This window comes from Hyaena hyaena, unplaced genomic scaffold, assembly GCF_003009895.1.
Source record: "Hyaena hyaena isolate Hyena2069 unplaced genomic scaffold, ASM300989v1 scaffold_194, whole genome shotgun sequence".
NCBI lineage: Eukaryota > Metazoa > Chordata > Mammalia > Carnivora > Hyaenidae > Hyaena > Hyaena hyaena.
Genome location: NW_024080826.1, coordinates 646,006 through 670,028, shown reverse-complemented (window position 1 = coordinate 670,028; position 24,023 = coordinate 646,006). Strand labels below are relative to the sequence as shown.

The 24,023-nt window shown below is 43.7% G+C and overlaps 1 protein-coding gene across 2 annotated transcripts in view; it reads right to left on the bottom strand.

The window, feature by feature from the left end:
* AUH (AU RNA binding methylglutaconyl-CoA hydratase) overlaps positions 1-24,023 on the bottom strand; it is a 161,410-nt gene that overhangs the window by 123,826 nt on the left and 13,561 nt on the right. Inside the window, exons 2-3 of one of the 2 annotated variants that reach the window (XM_039241526.1) lie at positions 21,886-21,953; positions 21,692-21,779 (exon numbers count right to left, since the gene is read on the bottom strand). The exons of the other annotated variant lie outside the window; for it this stretch is intronic. Coding sequence (XP_039097457.1) covers positions 21,692-21,779; positions 21,886-21,953 — 156 coding nt within the window. The remainder of the gene's footprint in view (positions 1-21,691; positions 21,780-21,885; positions 21,954-24,023) is intronic. 2 annotated transcript variants of the gene reach the window in all.

The window sequence follows — 24,023 nt, the reverse complement described above, 5'->3', positions numbered from 1 at the left end:
TTACTTCTTTTTTTTTTTTAAATGTTTTATTTATTTCTAGGAGAGAGAGAGAGAGAGACAGCGTGAGCAGGGGAGGGTCAGAGAGAGACGGAGTCACAGACCGAAACAGGCTCCAGGCTCTGAGCTGGCAGTCAGCACAGAGCCCGACGCGGGGCTCGAACCCACGAACCGCGAGATCATGACCTAAGCGAAACTCGGCCGCTTAACCGACTAAGCCACCCAGGCGCCCCGAAGAGATTACTTTAAATTTTAACACCAATCCCACTTACATGGAGAACTGCAAAACTAAAACTCACTAAGAACCTTATAAGGAAAAAAAATGACAGACTAATCTTTCTCATAGTCTCAAAAAATCCTACACAAAAGATTAGTATATCATATCTAGTAGTAACATAAATAAAATACAATGTATCAAGACCCAGTTACAAAGACTGGTTGAATGTTAAGTGTTTCATTGTCTTTTCATTAATAGCATGAAAGTGAAAATCATATAAACTTTCAGCAGGTGCAGAATTCAGCACTCATTCTTTCACCTCTTGAGATAGAATTTATATAACATAAAATTCAGTCATTTTAAGTATACAATTCAATAGTTTTTATTAAATTTACAGAGCTGCACAGCCGTCTAATTTTAGAACATTTCCATTATCACAAAAAGAGCCCTCACACTCCAGGCAGGCACACTCCCCATTCCTGCCTCCATCCCCAGGAGACCGCTAGTTTCCGAAAACTGCCTTCTCTGAACATTTCGTGAGAATAAGCTCCTACTGTACATGGTCTTCTGTGTCCTTCTTCAACATGGTGAGCACATGGTTTTCAGGTTTACCCAGGTTGTAAGAATGAATCAGCACTTTTTCTATTTTTGTTGCCAAATAGCACCCCGTCATAGGCACAGAGAAAATGTTTGTCTACCCGTCATCAGCTGGTGGACACTGGGTTCTTTCAACCTTTTGGCTGTTATGAAAAATACTACCACGAGCCTTCACATACAAGTTTTCGTGTATGCAAATGTCTTTATTCGTCTTGGGCAGACACGTAGGAGTGGAATTGCTGGGTCATACTGTAAATTTCTACTTAACTTAAAAAACAAAAACAACTACTGTTTTTCCCCGATGGCTGCGACACCTTCACATTCCTATCAGCAATATGCAGGGGTCCCTGTTGCCGTTACAGGTCACCAACAGCCATGTGCTCTTTCTATAGCATTTTAGTGGGTGTGACATGGTACCAATTACGGCTCTAAATCTGTATTTCACTCATGACTAATAAGGTTAAGTATCTTCATGTGCTCATTAGCCATCATGCAGTAGGTCCTTGGTCTAAGGTCATTTCAAATCTTTTGCTTATTTTTTTTTTATTGGATAATGTATTTTCTTCTTATTGAGTTGTAAGAGTAATACCCTGGATACGAGTCCTTTCTCAGAAATATGATTTACAGGGGCACCTGGGTGGCTCAGTCAGTTAAACGTCCGATTCTTGATTTCAGCTCAGGTCATGAACTTACAGTTGTGGGTTCGAGCCCTGCACTAGGCTCTGCGATGACCGTGCATGGAGCCTGTTTGGGATTCTCTCTCTCCTTCTGTCCCTCCAATTCCCCACTGTCTCTCTCAAAATAAATAAATATTTAAAAACAAAACAAAGGGGCGCCTGGGTGGCTCAGTCAGTTAAACGTCCGATTCTTGATTTCAGCTCAGGTCATGAACTTACAGTTGTGGGTTCGAGCCCTGCACTAGGCTCTGCGATGACCGTGCATGGAGCCTGTTTGGGATTCTCTCTCTCCTTCTGTCCCTCCAATTCCCCACTGTCTCTCTCAAAATAAATAAATATTTAAAAACAAAACAAAGGGGCGCCTGGGTGGCTCAGTCAGTTGGGCGGCCAACTTCGGCTCAGGTCACAATCTCACGGTTCGTGGGTCCAAGCCCCGTGTTGGGCTCTGTGCTGACAGCTAGCTCAGAGCCTGGAACCTGTTTTGGATTCTGTGTCTCCCTCTCTCTCTGACCTTCCTCTTCTCACGCTGTCTCTCTCAGAAATAAATGTTTTAAAAATGTTAAAAATAAAATAAAAACAAATACGGTTAACAAATATTTTCTCCCCATCTATGGCTTGTCTTTTCACTTTCCTGATGTTTTTTTGAAGTTTTAATTTTAATGAAGTTCAATTTCTCAGCTTCTTCATCACACATGCTTTTGGTGTCATATCTAGTCAGCAGTCACTCTTAATTAAAAGTTCATAGCAAATTAGGAAGAAAATCTTTTTTAATCTGATAAAGAATAATTATGAAATATCTGTAACTAACATAACCTTTAAAGGTCAATTACTATAAGCTTCCTCCCAGAGATCAACAATGAATCAAGGGTGTCCTTTATCATTTTTAAAGACAGTCACAGATGTACCAGTCAGTACAATTAGAAAATTTTCAAATTACAGATCATAAGGGAAGAAATAAAACTGTCATTATCAGTTAACTGATATGGCTTAACTATACATGAAGAATACCCAAAAGACTTTAGAAATCATGGAAACAAGAGAGTCTAATAAGGTTGCCAAATATAAGTTCAACATACAAAACTCAACGGTCTTTCTATACATTCATGAAAGAAATTTGTGAAATTTTAAAAAGACACCATTTATAATAACATTCAAAAATTAAGGAGCCAGAGAATACATCTAATAAGAGATGTAGAAGATCTTGACACAAAAACACTAGAAAGATCTCCCAAGATAAATTAGAGAACTAAATAAATGGGGGAATATATCATGTCCGTATATTAGAGAACTTCATACTACAAGATGTAAATTCTCTCCAAGTTAATAGAGTCAGTGAAATTCCAACAAAAATCCTCATGTTTTTGGAAAATGACAAGCTGAAAATGCAAAGGGCCAGTAAGTAAAGAAACTCCTGAAGAAGACGTTGGAGGAATTGTAATAAAACAGAAAGATGTTATTATAAAGCTACTATAATTGGGGCACCTGGGTGGCTTAGTCCGGTTAAGCGTCCGACTTCCGCTTAGGGCACGATCTCAAGGTTCGTGGGTTCGAGCCCCGCGTCGGGCTCTGTGCTGACTGCCAGCTCAGAGCCTGGAGCCTGTGTCAGTCTGTGACTCCCTCTCTCTCTGACCCTCCCCTGCTCACACTGTCTCTCTCTCTCTCTCCTAGAAATAAATAAAACATTTTTAAAAATAATAAAAAAATAAAGCTACTATAATTAAGACGTGACACCACCTTGAACATGGAGAGAAAGACCCGCAGAACAAACACCAGGTCCAAAACAGACCCACTTGGTTTATGACAAAGACGTCACTGTAGGAGTAAGGACCATACAGACCTTCTGATAAATGGGGCTGGGACCACTGAATGCTCACGTGGGAAAGAACAATTCTTGACTCATCACACCACACACACAAATGAATAAATTCATGATAAATTATACAGCCTAAATGTTAAAAATAAAACAATCAAACTTCTAAATGAAACTAAAAATATCCTACAGGCAGCTGGGTGGCTCAGTCTATTAAGCATCTAACTCTGGATTTTGTCTCGGGTCCTGGATCTCACAGTTCACGAGTTCGAGCGCCGCACAGGGCTCTGTGCTGGCAGTCCCCTCCCCAGCTCTGTCTTTCACATTAAATAAACTTTAAAAAGTTTTTAATAAAATATACATCAAATTAAATTAATTTTAAAAATAAAAATATCTTCAAGACTTTAGTATACAATTTTTAAAAGATTTCTCCAAAGACTCAGGAAAACACAGGACTTCGTTAAGATTAAAAACTTCCCAGGGCACCTGGGTGGCTCAGTTGGTTAAGCATCTGACTTTGACTCAGATCATGATCTCACAGTTCCTGAGTTCGAGCCCCACATCGGGCTCTGTGCTGACAGCCCAGAGCCTGAAGCCTGCTTCAGATTCTGTGTCTCCCTCTCTCTCCATCCCTCCCTCCTTCTCTCTCTCTTTCTCAAAAATGAATAAAACACTAAAAAAAAAACAACTTATGTTCCTCAAAAGACACCATTAAGAGAATGAATATGCATGTGAAAGAGTGAAATACAAGTCCTCCATCTATAAAGCACTAAATGTCAGAAAGGAAATGATTTACCCAAGAACAAAAAGCAGGTCAAAGATCCAGATCCTTCACAAAAGAGGACATCCAACTGGCTAATGAAGAGATGAAAAGGAACACAACATGATTAATCATCTAGAAAACCCAAATTAAAAACACAGATAGCTTCATAAGCAACACACAGCTCAAGTGTTGGTGAAGGTAGACAGCAATGGGAACTCTGACTTAATGCTGTTGGGGGTAAAAACTGGCAAAAACCACTTTAAAAACTCCCACCGCAGTGGTATACACCCTCTGAGGCAGGCCATGTACAAGAAAGCGTGTTCACAGAAGCACCCTTCAGAACAGCTCAACCACGGCAACCCTCCGAAACCCCATCAAGAGCAGGACACACAAACTGAAACATACCCACAGGGCACAGGGCAGTATAAACCAAATCCCACCACGTGGAGAGCATGAGTCAACCTCAGGAATACAAGCTGGATAATTCCAGCTACGGAACGTCTGACTGACAGTAAGCAGAACTAGCATTTGGTGACGAAACCCAGGATGGCCCGCAGTATGTCCGGGTGAGGGGCGGTTAATGGGCTGGAAACGGTGACATCCATTTCTTATGTCAGGCGGTGACTGCCCAGTTCAGCGTGTTTCACAGATCTGTACTATACACTTGAGACGTGTACAGTTTTCTATGCATATATTCTGATTCTGTTAAAAAGTTTAAGCAAAATTCCCAACTGCATATGCTCTACCCACTCCAGCTACCACCAACTTCCCTCCTCTCTGTCCAAGCCAAACCCTTCAAAAGGGCTGCCCTTTCTGTCCCCCAGCCTCCCCTCTTACACTAGGTCTTCTAAGCAAGGAAGACAAGAAGACAGTAAAAAACAAATTAATATAAAATAACCACCAAAGGAAGTGGTGAATGTCTTAGGTGAAAAGAAGAACAGGAAAGTGTCAACCTAACGAGGGCGTGGACCATGTTACAATATTCAATAGTGTGATCATGCTGGTGTTATTAAGTATAATAAATCAATAAGATCTGCTTTTCATGTTACTGAAAATGCAGTATTTGGTTCTGAGTTTTATGTTTTTAATCATATTAAACTGCTATCGCAGTTTCCACTCTACTGCAAACTCCTTTCATCTAAGTATATGGATATGCAATACACTGAGTAGACAATGCATGAAGTTAACAGATTTAACAAATTTGAGAAAATATCTATTTACCTAAATACTATACACTAAGATGGCCCTCTCCTAAAATTCCTGGGCTTATTGTTTTATATAAATTTTGTCTTTTAAATATGCTTTAAGATTACTACGTATTAATTTCTACTTGTTTACATTTGCAGTGGACTAGTCCTGTGGGCCTTTAGAAAAGTTACAAGATACAATATTATTTGTTTTACACTGGAGGATGTTCAGCTTCCTTGGCCCTCAATAACCAAAGGACGGTAAGGCCCCTCCGTCCCTGTGACAACCAAAAATCCCCCTCAGAACTCCAACGTGCTCCCCAGTGAGCGTCACCACCCCTCTTGAGCGCTGATGCTTTAATGAAGCCAATGGTCTTCAACCTGTTTTGTTCCCAATACGGCCAAAAAGAGACATGTAAAAATTTTCATCACTGAGGTCTAAACAGTTGCAAAGGGTGCAGTGTGCTTGTAAACACGCATCCTAGAGCACAAGCTAGATCGCTGTCGGTGTGTCCAGCGGAATCTATACACCACAGGGACTAGATTCACAGACACCATGCAGGTCCGAAACAGGCAACCAAATCCTCACACTACTAAGAAACAGCACATCACTGCTTTATGAACTGGTGTCTACTCCACTTTCCTTTAATTATTTTTCTGATGTAAGCAGTGAAACTCTTTTATTGGTTACTCTGTCACATCTCTTTGCAACAGAATATGTATGTGGATTGAATTATATTTTAGAACAATCTGTCTTTTTAAATGTTTTTAATTATTTGTTTGTTTGTTTATGAGAGAGGAGGGGGCCAAGGGAGAGGAGAATTGTAGGCAGGCTTCGTGCCCAGCACAGAGCCTGACATTCACAACGGTGAGATCATGCCTCAAGCCAAAAATCAAGAGCCGGACGCTGAATGGAGACACCCAGGGGCCCCTCGTGTTTTTAAAACCCCCCTTTTTGTCAACTCAGAAGCCTTCTCCCCACCTAGAGCAAGGCTGCAAAGTAAGATCACCACTTGTGAAATGCAAGGGTAAGCAGGAAAAGGCAGATGGTGGAGAGTAACCGTAACCCACAGATTAGCCTGAAAAGTTTCACGAAAGAGCACATATGTACGTAACCTGTGTATCAATTAGATCCACTGAAAACTAGCTGTGCCTCCTGAATGCCCGGAAGTAGCCCCTCTCGGCATGGTGGATCACTGTGTGACGTCATGTTCCTGAGAGCGCACCATCTTCCCGCCTGCACACACTGCCCACAGCAGCACACTGTCGCACTCCATCACCCGCGCCCGGCACTGTCACCTTGTAAGTTCTGCCCACCCAAAGGATAAGAAACGGTAGCTTGGCGCTGCCTTCTCCTCCACGGTAAAAGATGGAATGCCTCACAATCTGTACAGCGTGGTCATGCCGTGGTCGAAGCGGACATCTCTGAATCGTTCTGGCGTGCGCAGGGGTGCTGTCCACCCAGACACCCCAGTGGTTCCCACCCCCACTTCAGAAGGGCTTCTATCCACCCCCCATCCAACCCAAACGCCAGCTCAGTGTAACCACGGGTATCCAGGCAGCTCCGCCTGCATCTTCACCCGCACACAGCGCCAGACGCAACAGAGGCTCCAGGGCCCTGGGGGGTTCCCTCTACACCAGGAACGAGTCTTCTCTTCCTTCCTGCACCGCTCCTGGGTGGTGCTCGTGTCAAGGTCAGCCTAGCCACACATAAGGATCCAGCCAAGGGTCTGGGTTCTTTATTTCCTCAAAGAATGTATAGGAGATTGGAACGCTCAGTTCCATCAATTTCTGGGTGGAATGTCTTCTTGCAGTCACCTGGCCAGGTGTTTTCACAGTTTTGGGATGAGTAAAGTTTTCTACTCAAGTCAGTTCTGGTTAAGTTTTATTTGCAATAATTTATCTAGTTCACCTAAAATTTTCAAATTTATTGGCATCAGTTATTCTTAACATTATCTTACCAGTTTAACGTCGGTGGGATGTATACCTGGGGCCTCTTTTCTCATTGTGAGTATTGTTTATTTCTCTCACCCTTGATTCAATCAGGCCAGCAGTCTGACCCTCTGAATTTCCAGAAAGCCAGCCTTGGGCTCTATTTTCCTCTCTACTCACAGGGGGTTTTCTGTGTTGTACATTCATGCTCATCTTCATCTCCTTCCTTCTGGCCTTCATTTTTCCTCAGGGTGAAGTGGTCGTTCACCGTCCAAAACCCCAGGCCCCTTTCTATCCTGCGTCCCAGGCTCTCTGGCTTACTGGAAGGCTTGTCTCCTCTCCCCTGTGGAATCGGGGTCGGCACTGCCACCTCACGCCCACTGTGCAAGGTTCCATCTTCAGGAGGGCTCACCGCCCCTTCCCATACCTCCAGCTATCATCACATTTCAATGAACTGTTATGGAATAATTTCTTGAAAATCTGTTCATTTGTATTACTTTTAGAACTTTTCTGTAGAGTCCTCTTTCCTTCTCTTTAATCTTTCTCCTTGGGTAGCGTTACCCCTTCTTGGTGCTATTTAAGCCACCTTTGTGCTTACCCCTTCTTGGTGCTATTTAAGCCACCTTTGTGCTGAGGGCTCCTCCCAGCCTGGCCTCCTCCGGGGCCTTCAGTGTTCCATATGCAACTGTCCAGCAGAGGCTTTCACGTGGATTTCCAACCTGCCTCTCCAGATTCATGAGTCCAAAACAGAAGTCTCGATTTCTCTCCAACCATCGCTGCCCAGAACCCACCCCCCGCCCAGGCCTCCCACCTCAATGCAGGAAACCTCCACTATCCGAACAGCTGAGCCAACGACGCAGGAGGCATCTCTGATTTCCCTTTTTCCCTTGCTCACACCCAATCCCTCGGCAGCCCCTGTGGCCCTGCCTCTGGAATGTAGCCCCAGATTCTGAATGTGCTCCCGGGGAACCAGACTACCCCTGCCTGGGCTCCCTGACTCCATCACGTGAAAGCCCGCACTCCAGAACTGCGGGGTCGTCACGGGGGATGGAACTTTGGGGGCTGTGCCTGGCTTTCTGTGGGTCCTGAGGAGGCAGAACAGTGGACTGGTCACTGGCACAACCTTAGGAAGCAGGGAGTCCGGGCCGGCAGAGCAAGAGCTGTTTGCCAGAGAGAATGAGAAGCAGTCGATACACTACTGACTGAGAAAGCACTAAGAATACGTACGGAATGCTACTTGCCTAAGAAAGAATGGAAATAGGTACACAAGCATATCCTTAATTTTGGAAAAGAGAAAAGTGATGGATAAACTAGGAACTAATGAGATTCATTAACACCCTCAAGAGTGGGAATCTGGCAGAAGGGGCGGGAGGGGACGTGGCCAGCGACACTCTGCACAGTTCTGACTTCCGAAACCATGTTGATATTTCACATGTCCAAAGTAAAAGAAACAAGAGGAAACCTAACTTTATTGCATATGAATAAAGCATTAATTGCACTGAAGAAGAAATAACACAAATAACCTTCAACAGTGTTTTTACTCTATACCCTCAGTCTAAAGACATAAATACTCTAAATTTTAAACTCTAGCAAGAAAGTGTGTTTATCACAGTGGTATCAATCCAGCAATTGTGAACCTACTGTCTGCATATTACAGAATTGGGGAAATGAATAACACACGAGAACGAGCCCACTGATGATGAACAGGAAATGGAGGTATCAGGATGAACGCATGGCTTCCAACACAGAAGTACAAACACTGATATGAGTGTATGTATGTGTGATGTAACAGCATTTATCTATCTATATATCTTAGCTCTATCCCCAACAAAGGGCCTTGAAACAAAGACCCCAAGGGACAAAGAGCACAATCGGCACCCAGATCTCGGTTCTTAAACACCATTCCCCTCCAGAAGGAACTGAAAACCCCCAGCCTATGATGGAGTAAGTGATACTGGACTAGCCCTTCAAATACATGAAGCTTCTTTCAGATGCTGATCAGTAAGCAGTGACAGACTGAATGGGTGCCGACTGACTGCTCCAGCTTTATTTCTAAGCACACTTAATAGGATGGGATGCAAGACAGGGGGACCGGAACACAGCAAGCAGATTGGTTGGCTGACAGACGAAGATGGGGGTTCAGGTGGGCCAGGTGGCTGGAATTTATAGAAGAGAAAACCAGACAGGAGACAGTCACTCAGAGAAAGAGCTCCAATAGTCCACACAAGGTTCCCTTAAGCAGAAAGGCCCATTCCCAGGCAATTAACAAAGAAAGAACATCAACAGGGTGAACAATTCCTGGTGTCCACGTTCCAACAGAAGGAAAGGGAAAATGCATGGGACACCCGGGCACCCAGTAAAGACATCAGAAACTTTCAAAAGAAGCCCCAAAAGGGTCAGGCAGATCCTCCAGGAGAGCAGTCATCTGCTGGAACAAAACAAGCGTTAAGAAAAACACCACGTGGAGTAGGCCTACCTGTTGAGAACACTAACCAATCTCAGGTATTTTCATATAATTCAAGAGAAGAAAGGCACCAAAACTGTATAGTCAGGAAGAGATAGCAAATGAAAGTATATACAACTGTAAACGTTTGAATGACTACTTTATATTGATATTTAATGTATTAATCATGTTGCCTCTACATTTATTTTACAAAATGTGAAAATACTGGCTACCTCTGTCTCTCAAACCTTATTTCGCCCTGAACGTCCTGAGTTATTCAAACGGAAATTCTAATTGAGGGGTTTCCAGGACCCCTAACTGGCCATGGCCTTGGGGTCCAGCACTCACGCAGGTGACACACCGCGGCACATGACTCTTGAACAAGTGCGTGACACTTTCTGCGGGGCCGTTCACCAGTCATACAAGAGAAAAGGGCACTTTCACTGTACATTTAGACACGGCCTCCATGCACCAGGCCTCTGGGTTCTTCCTGTGGAGCTCAAGGAACCTCAGCCTAGCTTCTCCAACCGCAGGTGAGGGGCCAGGGCCTGGGGAACTGACCTGGACCAGCAAAGGCGAGAAAGAAATCAAGTCTGGACCAGGGGAAGCTCACTACAGCCTGCAGGCCAGTCTGCACCCAGTGTTGCTATGGCCCTCGAGCTAAAATTAGTCATTCCCTTTTACTAAAGCTTTATAAATATGAATGTTAAAGTGTATGCATTGTATTTGTGTGTGTATGCATATATGTACACATGTATGTGTGTGTATATATGCGTGTGTGTGTGTGTGTATACACACACACGCATACTTACACATGACAAAGACTGTAAGAGGCTCAGGAGGCCTAAAATATCTGGCTCTTTACTGGAAAAGTTTGCTGAACCCTAGTGTAGACGAAGTCTGCTCCCAAGGGAACCAGCCCCACAGAAAGTGAGCTGAGCTGCTATACGGCAGCAGCCAGAGGCTAAACACTCGAGTTGTTTCTAAGTTGTTAAGCTCTGCCTTCCAGCTGCTGGAGCTACAGGGGACCTGAGCCAGGGTTGCAGGCTGAATTACCCCCAACTCTCCAGTGCCCTCGACTGCACCAAGGCGGCGGGACCTCCCTGGGCAGGCCTGGCAAGGGGCCTGAGGGCCAGCCCCCTCTGCGGGGGCCCGTTCTCTCCTCGCCCCAAAAGAGGCTCTGCTCCTCTGAGACACGCCTGCAGTTTAGAAAGGTCAGCTTAATAACAGAACTTGAACGAGTCACTATTCTTCCCCACAAGCCACCCACACACGTACCGTATCAAAATATAAGCTCACTTTACTTAACCATGACACTCCACCACTGTCACTTCCTCAACAACCAGAATCTTTCAACTCTTCGTCCCACGAAGCAGCTGTTCAGTACCTTCGACGGTCTGGGCGCTGTTCTGATAATGGGCCCCTGCCCCGATTCCAGGGAATCAGAGGATCTGCAGAAGCGGCCTGATCACAAAATCACGTGTAAAAACTACATTCCGGAACCGAAAAGTGCCAAGAAGAAGCTAAAATAGGAAACTGTGGCCAAGGGTGAAGAGAGCAGGGAGGCCTGCCTGGGCTAAAATGACAAGGGAACAGCCCCCTGAGGAGATGACACCTGTGCACAGGTCTTCCCAAGCTAAGGGAACAGGGGGTCTGACAGATCTGCCCAGCAGAGGCCAAGGCGGGCGGACCAGAGGGAGAGAGGAAGGTGGGGGACGTGGCGGCAGAGCGGGGGGCCAGGGCAGCAAGCCCTTACAGACGTGGTATCGCCAGCTTGTGGGGCCTCCCGACAGCTCTAGGCCACAAGGGTAAACTGGAGGCCCTCGCGGCGCCCAGAGGCGGTCCGCACGCCCCGGCTGGCGGCCCCTTCCCAGCTCCGCTACGGCCTTCCCGTCATCCTCTCCTCCTCCAGTCCTCCTGCCTCCCCCTCATACAGACCCTGTCTTTTTGCTGGGCCCACCAAATATCCCAGGGTAATCCCCCCGCTCCCCATCTTGAAACTTACTCATATCTATGACGCCCCTACTACATGCAAGGTCTGACTATTTACAGGTTGCAGGGGTGGGGGCCTGGACAGCTTTGGGGGGCCGTTATTCAGTCCACCACACGCTTTATTTCTGAGGATTATTTAAAACAGGATTGAGCTGCACTGCAAAGGGTATCGTGGGACGGGGTGAACTCAGGGATAAATCAGCAGGTTACTACTAATACGTACTTCCCATTTCTTAAAAAGAAATACTATCTATAGAGCCTAAAATATTACTTAGGATTTTTTTAATGGAAATAGAGTTAGAAATAAATTAGCAACAGCCAAAAACTACTTCTTCAGAAAAGCCATGAGTACTCTGAGTCCTTTCTCATGGCATTTCTGGCATTCTCAAATGAAAAACTTAAAATTAATTATAACATTAAGAGCTTATATTAGGAAAGAAAAAAGGTTTAAAAATCAATGAACTAAGCTTCCATCTTAAGAAGCTACAAAATAAGGAATAAATTAATACCAATAGAGGAAAGGAAAAAAAGAAACTCAAAGCCAGTTCTTTGAAAAGATCAACAAAAATAAATGTTTTATCAGAATTTAAGACACAAGTTATCAAAGTGAAAGTGAAAGATACCACTATAAATTCAGTTGATATTAAAAGATAGTAAGGGAATATCATGAACTTTATGCCACTGATTTTGAAAACTTAAATAAAACAAATAATTTCCTTAAAACATAAATTTATCCAAACTAAAGAAGAAACTGATAACTTGAACAGCCCTATGTCTACTAAAGCATTTAAAGTCACAGTTAAAAATCTTCCCACAGAGAAAACTGGACCAGATGATTTGGTGAATTTTACCAAACAACTAAATAAGAAATAATACCAATTCTATACAACCTCTTCCAGCAAAACAGAAGAAATGAAATTGGAACACTTCCCAATCCATTTTATGAGACCAGCAATACCCTCACACCAAAAACAGACACAGACATTACAAGAACACTACCCATCAGTTTCCCTCATAAACACAGTTGTAAAATTCCTGCAGCAAGCTGTAGCATATCAGATCCAGCGATACAGAACAATGGCAGCACACCAGGGCCAGGGAGGCTTCGTTCTAGGGACACACGGTTGTTTAACAGCTGAAAATCAATCCATAAGTAACCATTTTAAGACACTGGAAAAAATATATATCATCTCAATAGATGTAAAAGAACGAGATTTGACAAAATGCAACACTTATTCATGATTGTAAAAAAACCTCAACAAACTAGGAATAGAATCATTTTCAACCCAATAAAAGCAAATGTATGGAAAAACTACAGCCGACATCATTCTTCTTGGTGAAGACTGAATGCTGTCCATCTCCAGCTGCGAGAAGGCCGGGACCAACATTCTCACCACCTTTATTCACACCGAATGAAGGTCCCAGCTGATGTACAAAAAATAAAAGGCTAACCTACAAAAAAGGAAGAAGTTAAACTGGCTACAGAAGACTATCTACCTAGAAAAATCCCAAGGCATCTACAAAAAAAAAAAAAAAAAAAAAAAAAAAGAAACAAAAAAAAAAAAAAAAAAAAAAAAAAAAAAAAAAAAACAAAAAAAAAAAAAAAAAAAAAAAAAGGATTCCTAGAACTAAAAAGCGAGGTTAATAAGGTTGCAGGATATGCAGTTAATGTATGAAAATCAACTATATTTCCACATACTAGCAATAAAAACCCAGAAGTCTAAATTTAAAAACGCTACTTACAGTAGAACCCAAAAATCTGAAATACTTGGGAATAAATATAAGAAATATGTTCAAGACGTGTACCTAGTAATGGACACTGAACAGTATAGATAGCCTGGGTGTAACTCACACATATAGGGTCAACTCATTTTTTAGGAAGGTCCTAAAGTTAATTCAATGAAGGAAAAGTTAATCTTTTCAATGAATGATGCTAGAACTGGATATACACATGCAAAAAAGTGTTTTTAAAACCTGTGGTAGAATACAGAATACATTTGGTCTTTTTCACAGGATCCTGGCACAGAGCTCTAAAAGTCCTTGAAATATCCTGAGTGAGAGCAGTGCTTCCTATGTTTATTCATAAGGAGACCTCTCGGCCACACCTAAGTTTATGCTAATGAGGTGACTGCAGGAAGGCCTCTGAATAGCTTCCGGATGGAGGCCGGCCACCAGAAAGACCAAGCCATAGTTAAAGGGCAGGAATTTTCAGCCCCACCCCTCAACCTCTGGGAAAGGGAAAGGGCCTGAGACTGAGTTCAGTCACCAAAGGCAAGGTTTTAATCAATCACAGCTATGTAACGGGACCTCCATAGAAACCCACAAACAACGGGGCTCAGGGGGCTTTCAGACTGTTGAACACGTATGTTAGGAGGGTGGCATCTCCAAAGGGGGACAGAAGTTGGCAACACCTTGCACCTACTCCGGTCCTATGCATTCTTCCATTCGGCTGTTCCCAGGATTCTATCCTTTATAAGAAACCAGCAATAGCAAGTAAAACACTTTGCTGAGTCTGTGAGTCAACGTGGCAAATCCTGTTCTCGACATCAGATTAAGGGATGAGGGGGGGTTATCCACACCCATTCTCCAATTATCTACAGCAACTGAGTGTCCAACAATGTAATTCAAGCTTGATGCTAACTCTTGACATTAGCACATACCCCATAGGTTAAGGGCTCAGTCCCATGAGACTGCTTTCACTTCGTATGCCAGTCACTAGTCCCAGGAAGCACCCAAAATCCTAACTGACCAGCTATAAATTCAAGGATCCCCAAAACTCCTCCTCAGGTTCACTAATTGTCTAGGATGACTCACAGAACTTAGGAAAACCCTACTTACATTTCCCAGTTTATTATAAAGGATATGCCTCAAGAACAGCCCAATTGAAGAGACACACAGAGCAGGGTACAAGGGAGGGGAGACAGGGAGCTTCCATGCATGCTCTGGGCACATCACCTTCCCAAAACATCAGCGTGTTCACCAACCTGGAAACTCTCCATTGATTATGGGGCATTACAGAGTATTCACTACAGAGGCACAATGGATTCGATCATTGGCCTTTGGCGACTGAACTCAATCTCCAGCTCCTCTCCCCTCTCCCCTCTCCCCTCTCCAGAGACTGGAGGAGTAGGACTGAAAGTTCTAACCTTCTACTCCCATGATTGATCTTTCTGGCAACCAGCCCCTGCCTAAAGCTATCAGGCACCCCTGGAACCCCAGACTGGAGCCACTCTTTAGTATACAAGAGGCGTTCTTCTCACTCGGGAATTCCCTGGGTTTTAGGAGTTCTGTGCCGGCGATCTGGGGCAAAGACCAAATGCATGTTTTATTATGCCACAATACCTAAATCCACATTTTCCAATGTAAACGAAAATTAACTCAGAATGCATCAAAGGTCTGAATGTAAAATATAACAAGTAAAAACATTCTAGGACACAACATAACTTGAGAAAGTCTTTGTGCTGAACGGAGTAAGAAAACATTTCTTGGTTCACAAAGTAAGTACAAGCACCATAAAATACAAATGGATAAATAAAACTTCAAATAACAGCTTCCGTGGGGCACCTGGGCGGCTTAGTCGGTTATGTGTCCAATTTTGGCTCAGGTCATGATCTCAGTTAGTGTGTTCAAGTCCTGCGTTGGGCTCTGTGCTGACAGCTCAGAGACTGGAACCTGTTTCAGATTCTGTGTCTCCCTCCCTCTCCCTCTCCTCTGCTTGCACTCTCTTTCTCTCTCTCAAAAATAAATAAATGTTAAAAAAAATTTTTTAAGTTAAAAAAAACTTCCGTTCTTCATAACAAAACTGTTATCAAACTGTTAAGAAAAAAGGCATATATAGAGTAGCAGAAAATACTCGCAAAACATATATCAGATGAAGGCCTCATAGCAGGAATACGTAAAGAAGCCTATAATTCAGTAAGAAGACATCGTGATAAAAACACGGGGAGAAGATCTGGCTAAATATTTCACCAAAAACAAAAACAAACAAACAAAATACATGTGACATAAAAGCACCGGAAAAGATGCTCACGACCATTAGCCACTAGACAAAGTCAAACTAAAACCACAGTGACATGTAACCACACGCCCAGTACAATACCTAAAATTCAAATTTAAACAGACAGCAGTGGGCGCGGGAGGACATGGAGCAGCCAGAAGTCTCGTACGGTTCTGGTGAGGACACAAAATGGCAGCCACTCTAGAAACCAGTTGGCAGTTTCTTACAACATAAAACACAGGTATGAAAACCCGGTAATTCTACTCCTAAGTATTTATCCAAGAGAAATAAAAACTGTTCCCAAAATGACTTGTATGTGAATGTTCACAGAAGCAGTACTTATTAAAAGCCAAAATACTGGAAAAACCCACAGGACCATCCAGTGCAAAGCAGATAAACTGTGGGCTGTGCATCCAGTGGAGCACCCAGCAGTGAAACGAGACTAGTGCAGCTCATCGCAAGGTGAACCTCAAAGCAGGATGCTAAGTGCAGGAAGCCAAAGGCAACATGCACCTTAGGGTAGGATTCCATTTAGGAGACTTTTTTTTTTTTTAAGTTTTATTGAAGTAATCCCTACCCCCAACCTGAGGTTGGAACCTGTGACCCTGTGATGGAGAGTCACATGTTCTTCCTACTGAGCCAGCCGGGCACCCCAGAAGACATTTGAGAAGAGGCAAAACTACCAGAAGAGCATGGGAAAGAGGCATCTACGGGGCCAGAGGTGGGGAAGGGATCGACGACAAACGGACACAAGAAAGGTTTTTAAGTGATGAACATCTTCTAGAATCCACTGCTGTGATCATGGTCTAAATGTCTGCCAACACTCAGCAATTATATAATTAGAATCAGCACTTTTTTTTAAGTTTTTATTTCATTAAGTAATCTCTACACCCAAAGTGGAGCTCAAACTCACAACCCCAAGATCAAGAGTCGCACGCTCCACAGATTGAGGCAGCCAGGAACCCCGAGAATTGGCACTCTATTGCAAGTAATTCCATATCTCAATAAAATAGATTATTTTAATTCAAAAAAACCACTAGATAACAACCGAACCCTATGCTGCACTATTAGGAATCTGTGGGCATCTATCCTCTTACTTTATTTATCAAACTTTCTAAGGGACTGACATTTAAACACACAAATACAACTTAGCCTGATACTCTGAAATGGGATCCAACAGAGAGCTTCACTGGTCAGAGGCCCCACATGACTTCTGTCTCCATGTCAGCAGTACACACAACGTTCAATAAAGCATGTTGACAGTTTTAGTGAGAAGTTTGTAGTCAAATCATAATTTAGGAGAATTCAAAAGCAGAAGCAAAACTACCTTTACTTTCAAAAAAAAAAAAAAACCCATACTAGTGTGTATAATTCAATGAAATACTCAATTTAGAGCTCTACATACAAGATCAATTACCAAGAATTGTTTGTAATCTATTTTAGTAATTTCAAAGGAAACAAAATCCCTTAATCCTTATTCTCAGTAATTTCTCATAAAATCTCATTTCAAAACTTTGATGGTAAAACCAATACAAATGTGCTTTGGTAGCTAGTATTAGAACACCAGAACAAAAATAAATGGGTTACACGTTCACATCGACTTCGGTAGCGCAAAGAACTTTTTCACAATTTCATTAGAGGCAATATACTAAAACTGTGAAGCAGAAGTATTTCCGCTTTCCTTTGTGTGTGGATGTGTGTGTGTAAGAAACAAGAGAAACCTTTTAAATGAACAAATAATATGTAGACTATGCGGGGAAGACAGCATACGGTTTGGCCAATCTCTGATCTAATCTACAGAGCCCAGGTGTCACGTGAACTTGGACTATCAAAATGACAAGGTCTCAGTACTCTAAGAGAAATACATGTGGGCCGTGAACCCAGAAGCGGTGTCTAACCTACAAGAAAGCGTACACTTTGGTGAGTCCCAACCTGGAGTCGAGCTGTGGGTACGGCATGGGATCTGAGAACATGCATGTACAGGGAACACCGTGCACAGCCATAGTAGTTACATTTTTTCCTCTATCTAGATATCATTGTTAATAACAGGAAATTCACTTAAAAACAGCACTCTACTAAGAGTGGCATTTTGACATCACATGGCTTCTCAGTCGACGTAGGACCCCTATGATGTCTGCATACACGAAATGTTCACAATTTAAAAGGGAGACCTCATCCTCCAAACGATTAAAAATCCCTCGTATGGTTCAAACAACAACTTGCCCTAGGGGTCAGGTGCAGTTCCAGCTAAGCCACCACGTTAACCAGGCCCCTAACCTTAGAGGGGCTCTATAAAATGAAAGCATCTCGATTGTTCTACAAGGTCTTCTTATTCTAAAAGTTTTCCTACAACAATACCATTATTGTTCTAACAATAATTCAGAAACTCAGTTAATGTCACAATTTCAGGAGCCAAAACCAAAATATACTACTAATATACCTGGTGAGGGCTTTTTTTTCCCGAAATTACTCACTTTATATATATTTATTTGCTTGACGTAACTCACTACTAGAAGATAATTCTTTTAAAGAAAGTGTGAAGGCGGCGACGAGAACACAGCAGCCCGGAACCAGGATCTCAGCAGGGACCGTGTGCACAGCTCCGGGCGTGCCGGGGCGGTGTTTTACACACTCCCTCAACACACACTTCCCTGTGCTACCACAGGCCCCGCCGCACTTTGAATAGTGCCTCTGTGCACCAGTGTGCACAACTGCATGCATCTGTAGGGGGAGGCGCTGGAGGGGCAGAAAGGAGTCTAATAAAAATTCATATTTTTACTAGGAGAAGAATGAGCAGGGGTAAGAGCGGGACTTCTCGGTTTGTATACATTTCATACATTTTGTATACATTCTGACCTACCACCTATTTTTTTTTAATGAAATTTTATTTTAAAAATGTAAACGTAGGTGAAATGTGGTTACTGATTTTAAAACAGTAGACTTAAAAGGGAAGCCAGAACCCACTGCGCCCAGCCTCAGGGCACCTCGGGGCTGCTCGGGGAAGCCGCAATCTACTGCACCCCACCCTCCAGTGCACTTTGCTGCCGCGGAGGCCGCACCCACTGTGCCCAGCCTCCAGTGCGCCTCGGGGCTGTGGGGAGGCCAGAAGCCACTGCACCCAGCCTCCAGCGCGCCTTGGGGCTGCTCGGGGAGGCCGCACCCACTGCACCCAGCCTCCAGCGCGCCTCGGGGCTGCGGGGAGGCCGCACCCACTGCACCCAGCCTCCAGCGCGCCTCAGCCTCAGGGTTGCTCTAAGTCTGCTTACTCGTCTGCTTTCTGGTGTATTAGGCAAAGGATGTAAAAAGAATGAGCAAAAGTCGGGAGCCAGAGACACTATGGGGGGGAGACAGGGGAGACTGTCGAAGATAACTCATAAAAGCCGCACAACATCTCCACAGCCAAGGAAAGGCGGTTTAATCATGGCAACTACAGGCTGAGTCCCTGTTTGGGCCGAGTTCCAGAGTACAAATGATGACCTTCAAAGAAGAAAATAAAAGTAGTTCCTGTCCTCAAGACCACTTCATAAGCTTTACGTTTTGGGAAACAAACAAGGTGCCCCTGAGATACAGATGGATGGAGAGGAGAAGAGAAACCTTAGCGGGGTAGAAAGGGAAGAGGGAGAATGAGGAACTGGGGACTAAGAATAGTCAGTAACGAGGACACTGTTTTCCAGCATTTTGTTTCTGAATGCTACTACTTCAGAATAGAAATTAAACCTCTAATTTTTGAAAGTCTGAATTCTTCAACAAATTTAATGAGGCCTCACTAAATTCAGATTTTTATACTGATATAAACTATGATAAATTTAAGTATTCATTTTAACTATGCTAAGACATTTTACTTATCTGAATTTATAATTAATGTCCACATTAATAACGACATCATTAACATAATGACATAATAACATTAATGACAGACCTACTGAACTAGATCTTTCAAATATATGTAAGGAAAAAAACCTTTCAGAGAAATTTAAACAAACAGCTCCACTATATACACTGGAGTTACTAAAAAAAAAAAAAAAAAAAAGATTTGCCCCAGATTTTTCTATAATTCAAACATTGATTTTTTTTTTAAACAAAATACAGTAAAAAGGGCACCCCTGGGTGGCTCAGTTGGTTAAGCATCCAACTTGATTTTGCCTTAGGCCAGGATCTCACGGTTCATGAGACTGAGTCCCACACCTGTACTGACAGCACAGAGTCTGCTTGGGATTCTCTCTCTCCTTCCCTCTCTCTCTATCCCTTCCCTGCATACTCATGCGCTCTCTCAAAATAAACTTAAAAAAAAAAAAAAAAACAGTAACAAATCTCATGAGTTAAAATATATAGCAGATTACCCCGATCATGCAAAAGTTACAAAGCACAGCAAAGAAAATAAATCTGATTCATCCTTAAAAAACAGTATTCAAGGCAAACTTGTTAATCTGGTAAAAAGCATGTGGTATGTGACTTAATATGTCCCCAAAAAGTCAACCTATAAAAGAAAGAGTTGTAAGCTGTACTAAACATTAAGCCTTTTCCAAAGAATATTAATAATGTGGAGAAGCAAAACAATGGGCAACAGACAACATACAAGAAATCTACCAGTATTGACAGCCACCAAGCCCACTACAGGTGGGCAGTAACGGTCCTTCCCTCCGGCCTTCCCAGAACCACTGTCCCTGCTAGAACATTCCTACCTCCGTGCCCCAAACCCCTCTACGTCCTTCTGCCCAACGAGGCCCTCGGCGGCCCGCAGCCGGCCTAAGCACGGTGACAGCACCGCCAGGTGTGGGCCCCAGTCACCTGGAGACAAATTCCCCTGGCCCTACAGTCACAGACACGAGGGTCCCAGTTCCCTCGGGCAAGGCCCCCGTATCTGGCTAAGGAAAGAAGGAGCCCGCAGGGGAAGCCCTCATACAAATGATGCGCAGCTAAGGCGCAGGGGCCGCCCCCCTGTGGGCCCTCCCTCCCCCGCCTCCCCGGGGCGGACAGTGCTCCCTGCAGTGCCACTGAAGCCCTCACCCCAGTGGGGGAAAATAACCCCACCCCCTGATTACCACCGTGGGCAAGATAAGGTGGGCAGATGGGCTGCGCTACACCGAAAGCCACACCAGACCCCATTCACACGGAATGTTTCCTCAATACCACAAAATTCTGCAGTATTTTACGGTGGAAGCCACAGAGGGCGAAGGCTGAGTAACTGAGGCCTCTTCAGAGCGAAACTGAAGAGTACTGGCCACAACAAAAACACCTCTAGAAACTTTCCGTCTGAGGTAGTACCGCGTTCCCAGCACTGCCCTGGGGGGTACTCGACGTGCTCGGTACTTGCTGAATGCATAGACCACTGTATGTCGTTCCCTCAAATGTTAATTAATTGTCTGACAGGATCATCTCGTCTCTATTTTTACTGGGAAGAAACTGTGCTTCAGTCGACTTGTGCATCCATCTGCTTGTTAGCAAGACCAGGATGCCGCGTGGCAGCAGCTTTCGCCTTCACCACCGGCAGCTGTCCTTAGCTTTACTAGTCGGAACAGATTCATTTCAACCTCATGGTGTAGAAACAATGACAAATACGGGAAGTGCAAGACAACTTATTCTTTAGCTGCTGGTAACACATTACAACCGGGGGAACAAAATTCATCCTGCCCTTCGCCGCTGTGGATGCCGATTCAAAGATACGGTCCGTGGACACACACTTCAGCAGCCGCTACTACAAACACCCTGCGAAGCACACGCCCACACTCAGCACGCCTGACAGGTAGCTTCTGCTACTCAAAGTGCTTTCTGAGCAACGAATAAATGCAGGGCACACTGCTGTAGGGAAGATACTCCATTTCTCCATCCCAGCTGATCTTTCATGACTACTATTCATGTATTATAAATACTTTAATGGCTCAAATTATGTTTTCAACTTACCCGACAATCAACATGGTGCCAAGGTTTCATAACTAACACAGACAATGCATTTTTTCTCTTGTGAAAATGGACGAAGAAATTATCAGTAATGCAATTCAAATCACAGAACACTTTTTAGAGAAAAAGAGGCAATCACAACTAGGGAAAGTTAATTTCATAGTAAGATTTATTTACATACCAGCACAGAATATCCCTGGAACTTCGCTCCTGACTATTATGGTCCGCACTTTCTTATCAGATTTCAAAGCATCCACAGCTTTTGAGAGCTAAACACATACAGGGAGGGTAAGGAGGAAAAAAAGGAAAAATCACTTCTGGGTTGATGTCAACATTGTATCTTAATATTATAAGCAGTTTAATCTTCACACTCACCATTTTTACCAGATTTTTACTGAATGAGTTTTTGGCATAAGCTCTGTTTATTCCAAGCACCACAATTCCTAGTCAAGAAAAAAAGGCACACCTGAGTTAGTGAATTTTCAGGGTACAGACTCCCACACACACAGCTAGTTAACTTGGGACTTGGGAAATCTGCCTCTTCCTTGAGGTTCATGCCAAGAGCTTTGCCCTTATTTTTGTGTTTACCCTCCTTTTCAAGAGAAGCACATTTTTAAAGAATGTGGTAGATGTACGTAATCAATAAAATCAGCCTAGTGATTAATGCCCACCTCTTCTGCCAGTTAGAGAAGAACTTTACAATACTGTGCTCCTTTCATCTGACCTCTTCTTAAGCACCACCAAGATAATCTGGCACATTGTACTAAATTCACTCACGGGTGAGCATTCTCAACTACAGAACGCTATTTAGAATGTGCCTTCATCGGGGCGCTTGGGTGGCTTAGTTGGTTAGGCGTCCGACTTTCGCTTGGGTCATGATCTCGCGGTTCGTGGGTTCGAGCCCCGCGTCGGGCTCTGTGCTGACTGCCAGCTCAGAGCCTGGAGCCTGTTTCAGTCTGTGACTCCTTCTCTCTCTGACCCTCCCCTGCTCACGCTGTCTCTCTCTCTCCTAGAAATAAAAATATTGAAAAAAAAAAAAAAAAAGAATGTGACTTCATCACCTTCAAGTACGTACAGAAGTAAGGGCTAACAAACCCTTGTCACAGGCAAGCCTGTGTGACTGCTTGTCATACTGCTCTCACTACTTCCAAGGTTTCTCTCCTGACTCGGTCCCACACACGCAACCTGAAGGCACTTGCACTTACAAATCCAACCAGTGATTCAGCCTCATCTAGAAAAGCAGAGTTCGTTCCCCCAGGAAGCCCCGCTCCCCCTCCTAGTTCCTGACTCAGACCAGCACCCATTCCAACTGCTTCCCTCTGATCAATTATACATAAAATCCACCCCCTGCTTAAGATCCTTTATTTATGTGTTTCCAAAACATTTGCGTTCAAAGCCCTACAGAGCCTGTACTTGACCTTGCTTGTCCGGAGTGGGCGCAAACAGTGCCTGTGTAACAGAAACGCCTCCCGCCTCTTTGGGGGTGGGGGCGGACACTACGATCCTTACTTGTTACTGAGGTACACTCACTACAACAACATGTACACGTGCCTTCTCTATGCCGGAAACTGTACAAACCCACTTTTCAAAGAAAGTGCAGAGATAAACTTCACTCACAGAACAAATGTTCACGAATTCCAAATGTTCTCAGCATGGAGAAAGACACAAAGAACTGGTATCTGACCTCGGACCGACCACGGGTAGGGCCCCCACCTAAGGACGAAAGCTGTCACTGAGCACTTGCTGGACGCTGTTCCCAGGGCTTTATGTTTATTGAGTCACGTGATGCCCACACAACCCAAGGGGTCAGCACTCTTTTCACCCTATTGAAGAGAAGGAAGAAACTGGGACTTGGAGAAGCTAGAGAGGCGACCAGCTGTACACCTGAATGCGTGACGCTGCTGGACCGTTCGAGCTCCCGCTGCCTCATGAGCAAAGCCACTGGGGAGACCAGACAGGTCATTAGCTCAGCGTGTTAAGTGCACATTACGGTGCTCAGCCTCAAGGAACTCAAGTCTAGGAAGGAAAGGCAAACAATAAAATAACCCTAAAAATGTGCAATTCAAAATGCTTTACACGCTGTAAATGGTGCTCCAGCAACTTGTAAGCTTGAGTTCAAGATATGGTGCCTGCAATCAGAATTGGCAAAGAGGAAGTCAAACTTTCACTCTTCGCAGATGACATGATACTCTACATAGAAAATCTGACAGACTCCACCAGAAGCCTACTAGAACTGATCCAAGAATTCAGCCAAGTTGCAGGGTACAAAATCAACGTACAGAAATCGGTTGCATTTTTATACACCAACAATGAAGCAACAGAAAGAGAAATCAAGAAACTGATCCCATTCACCATTGCACAAAAAACCATAAAATACCTCGGAATAAACCTAACCAAGGATACAAGAGATCAGTATGATGAAAACTATAGAAAACTTATGAAGGAAATTGAAGAAGACACAAAGAAATGGAAAAACATTCCATGCTCATGGATAGGAAGAATAAATATAGTTA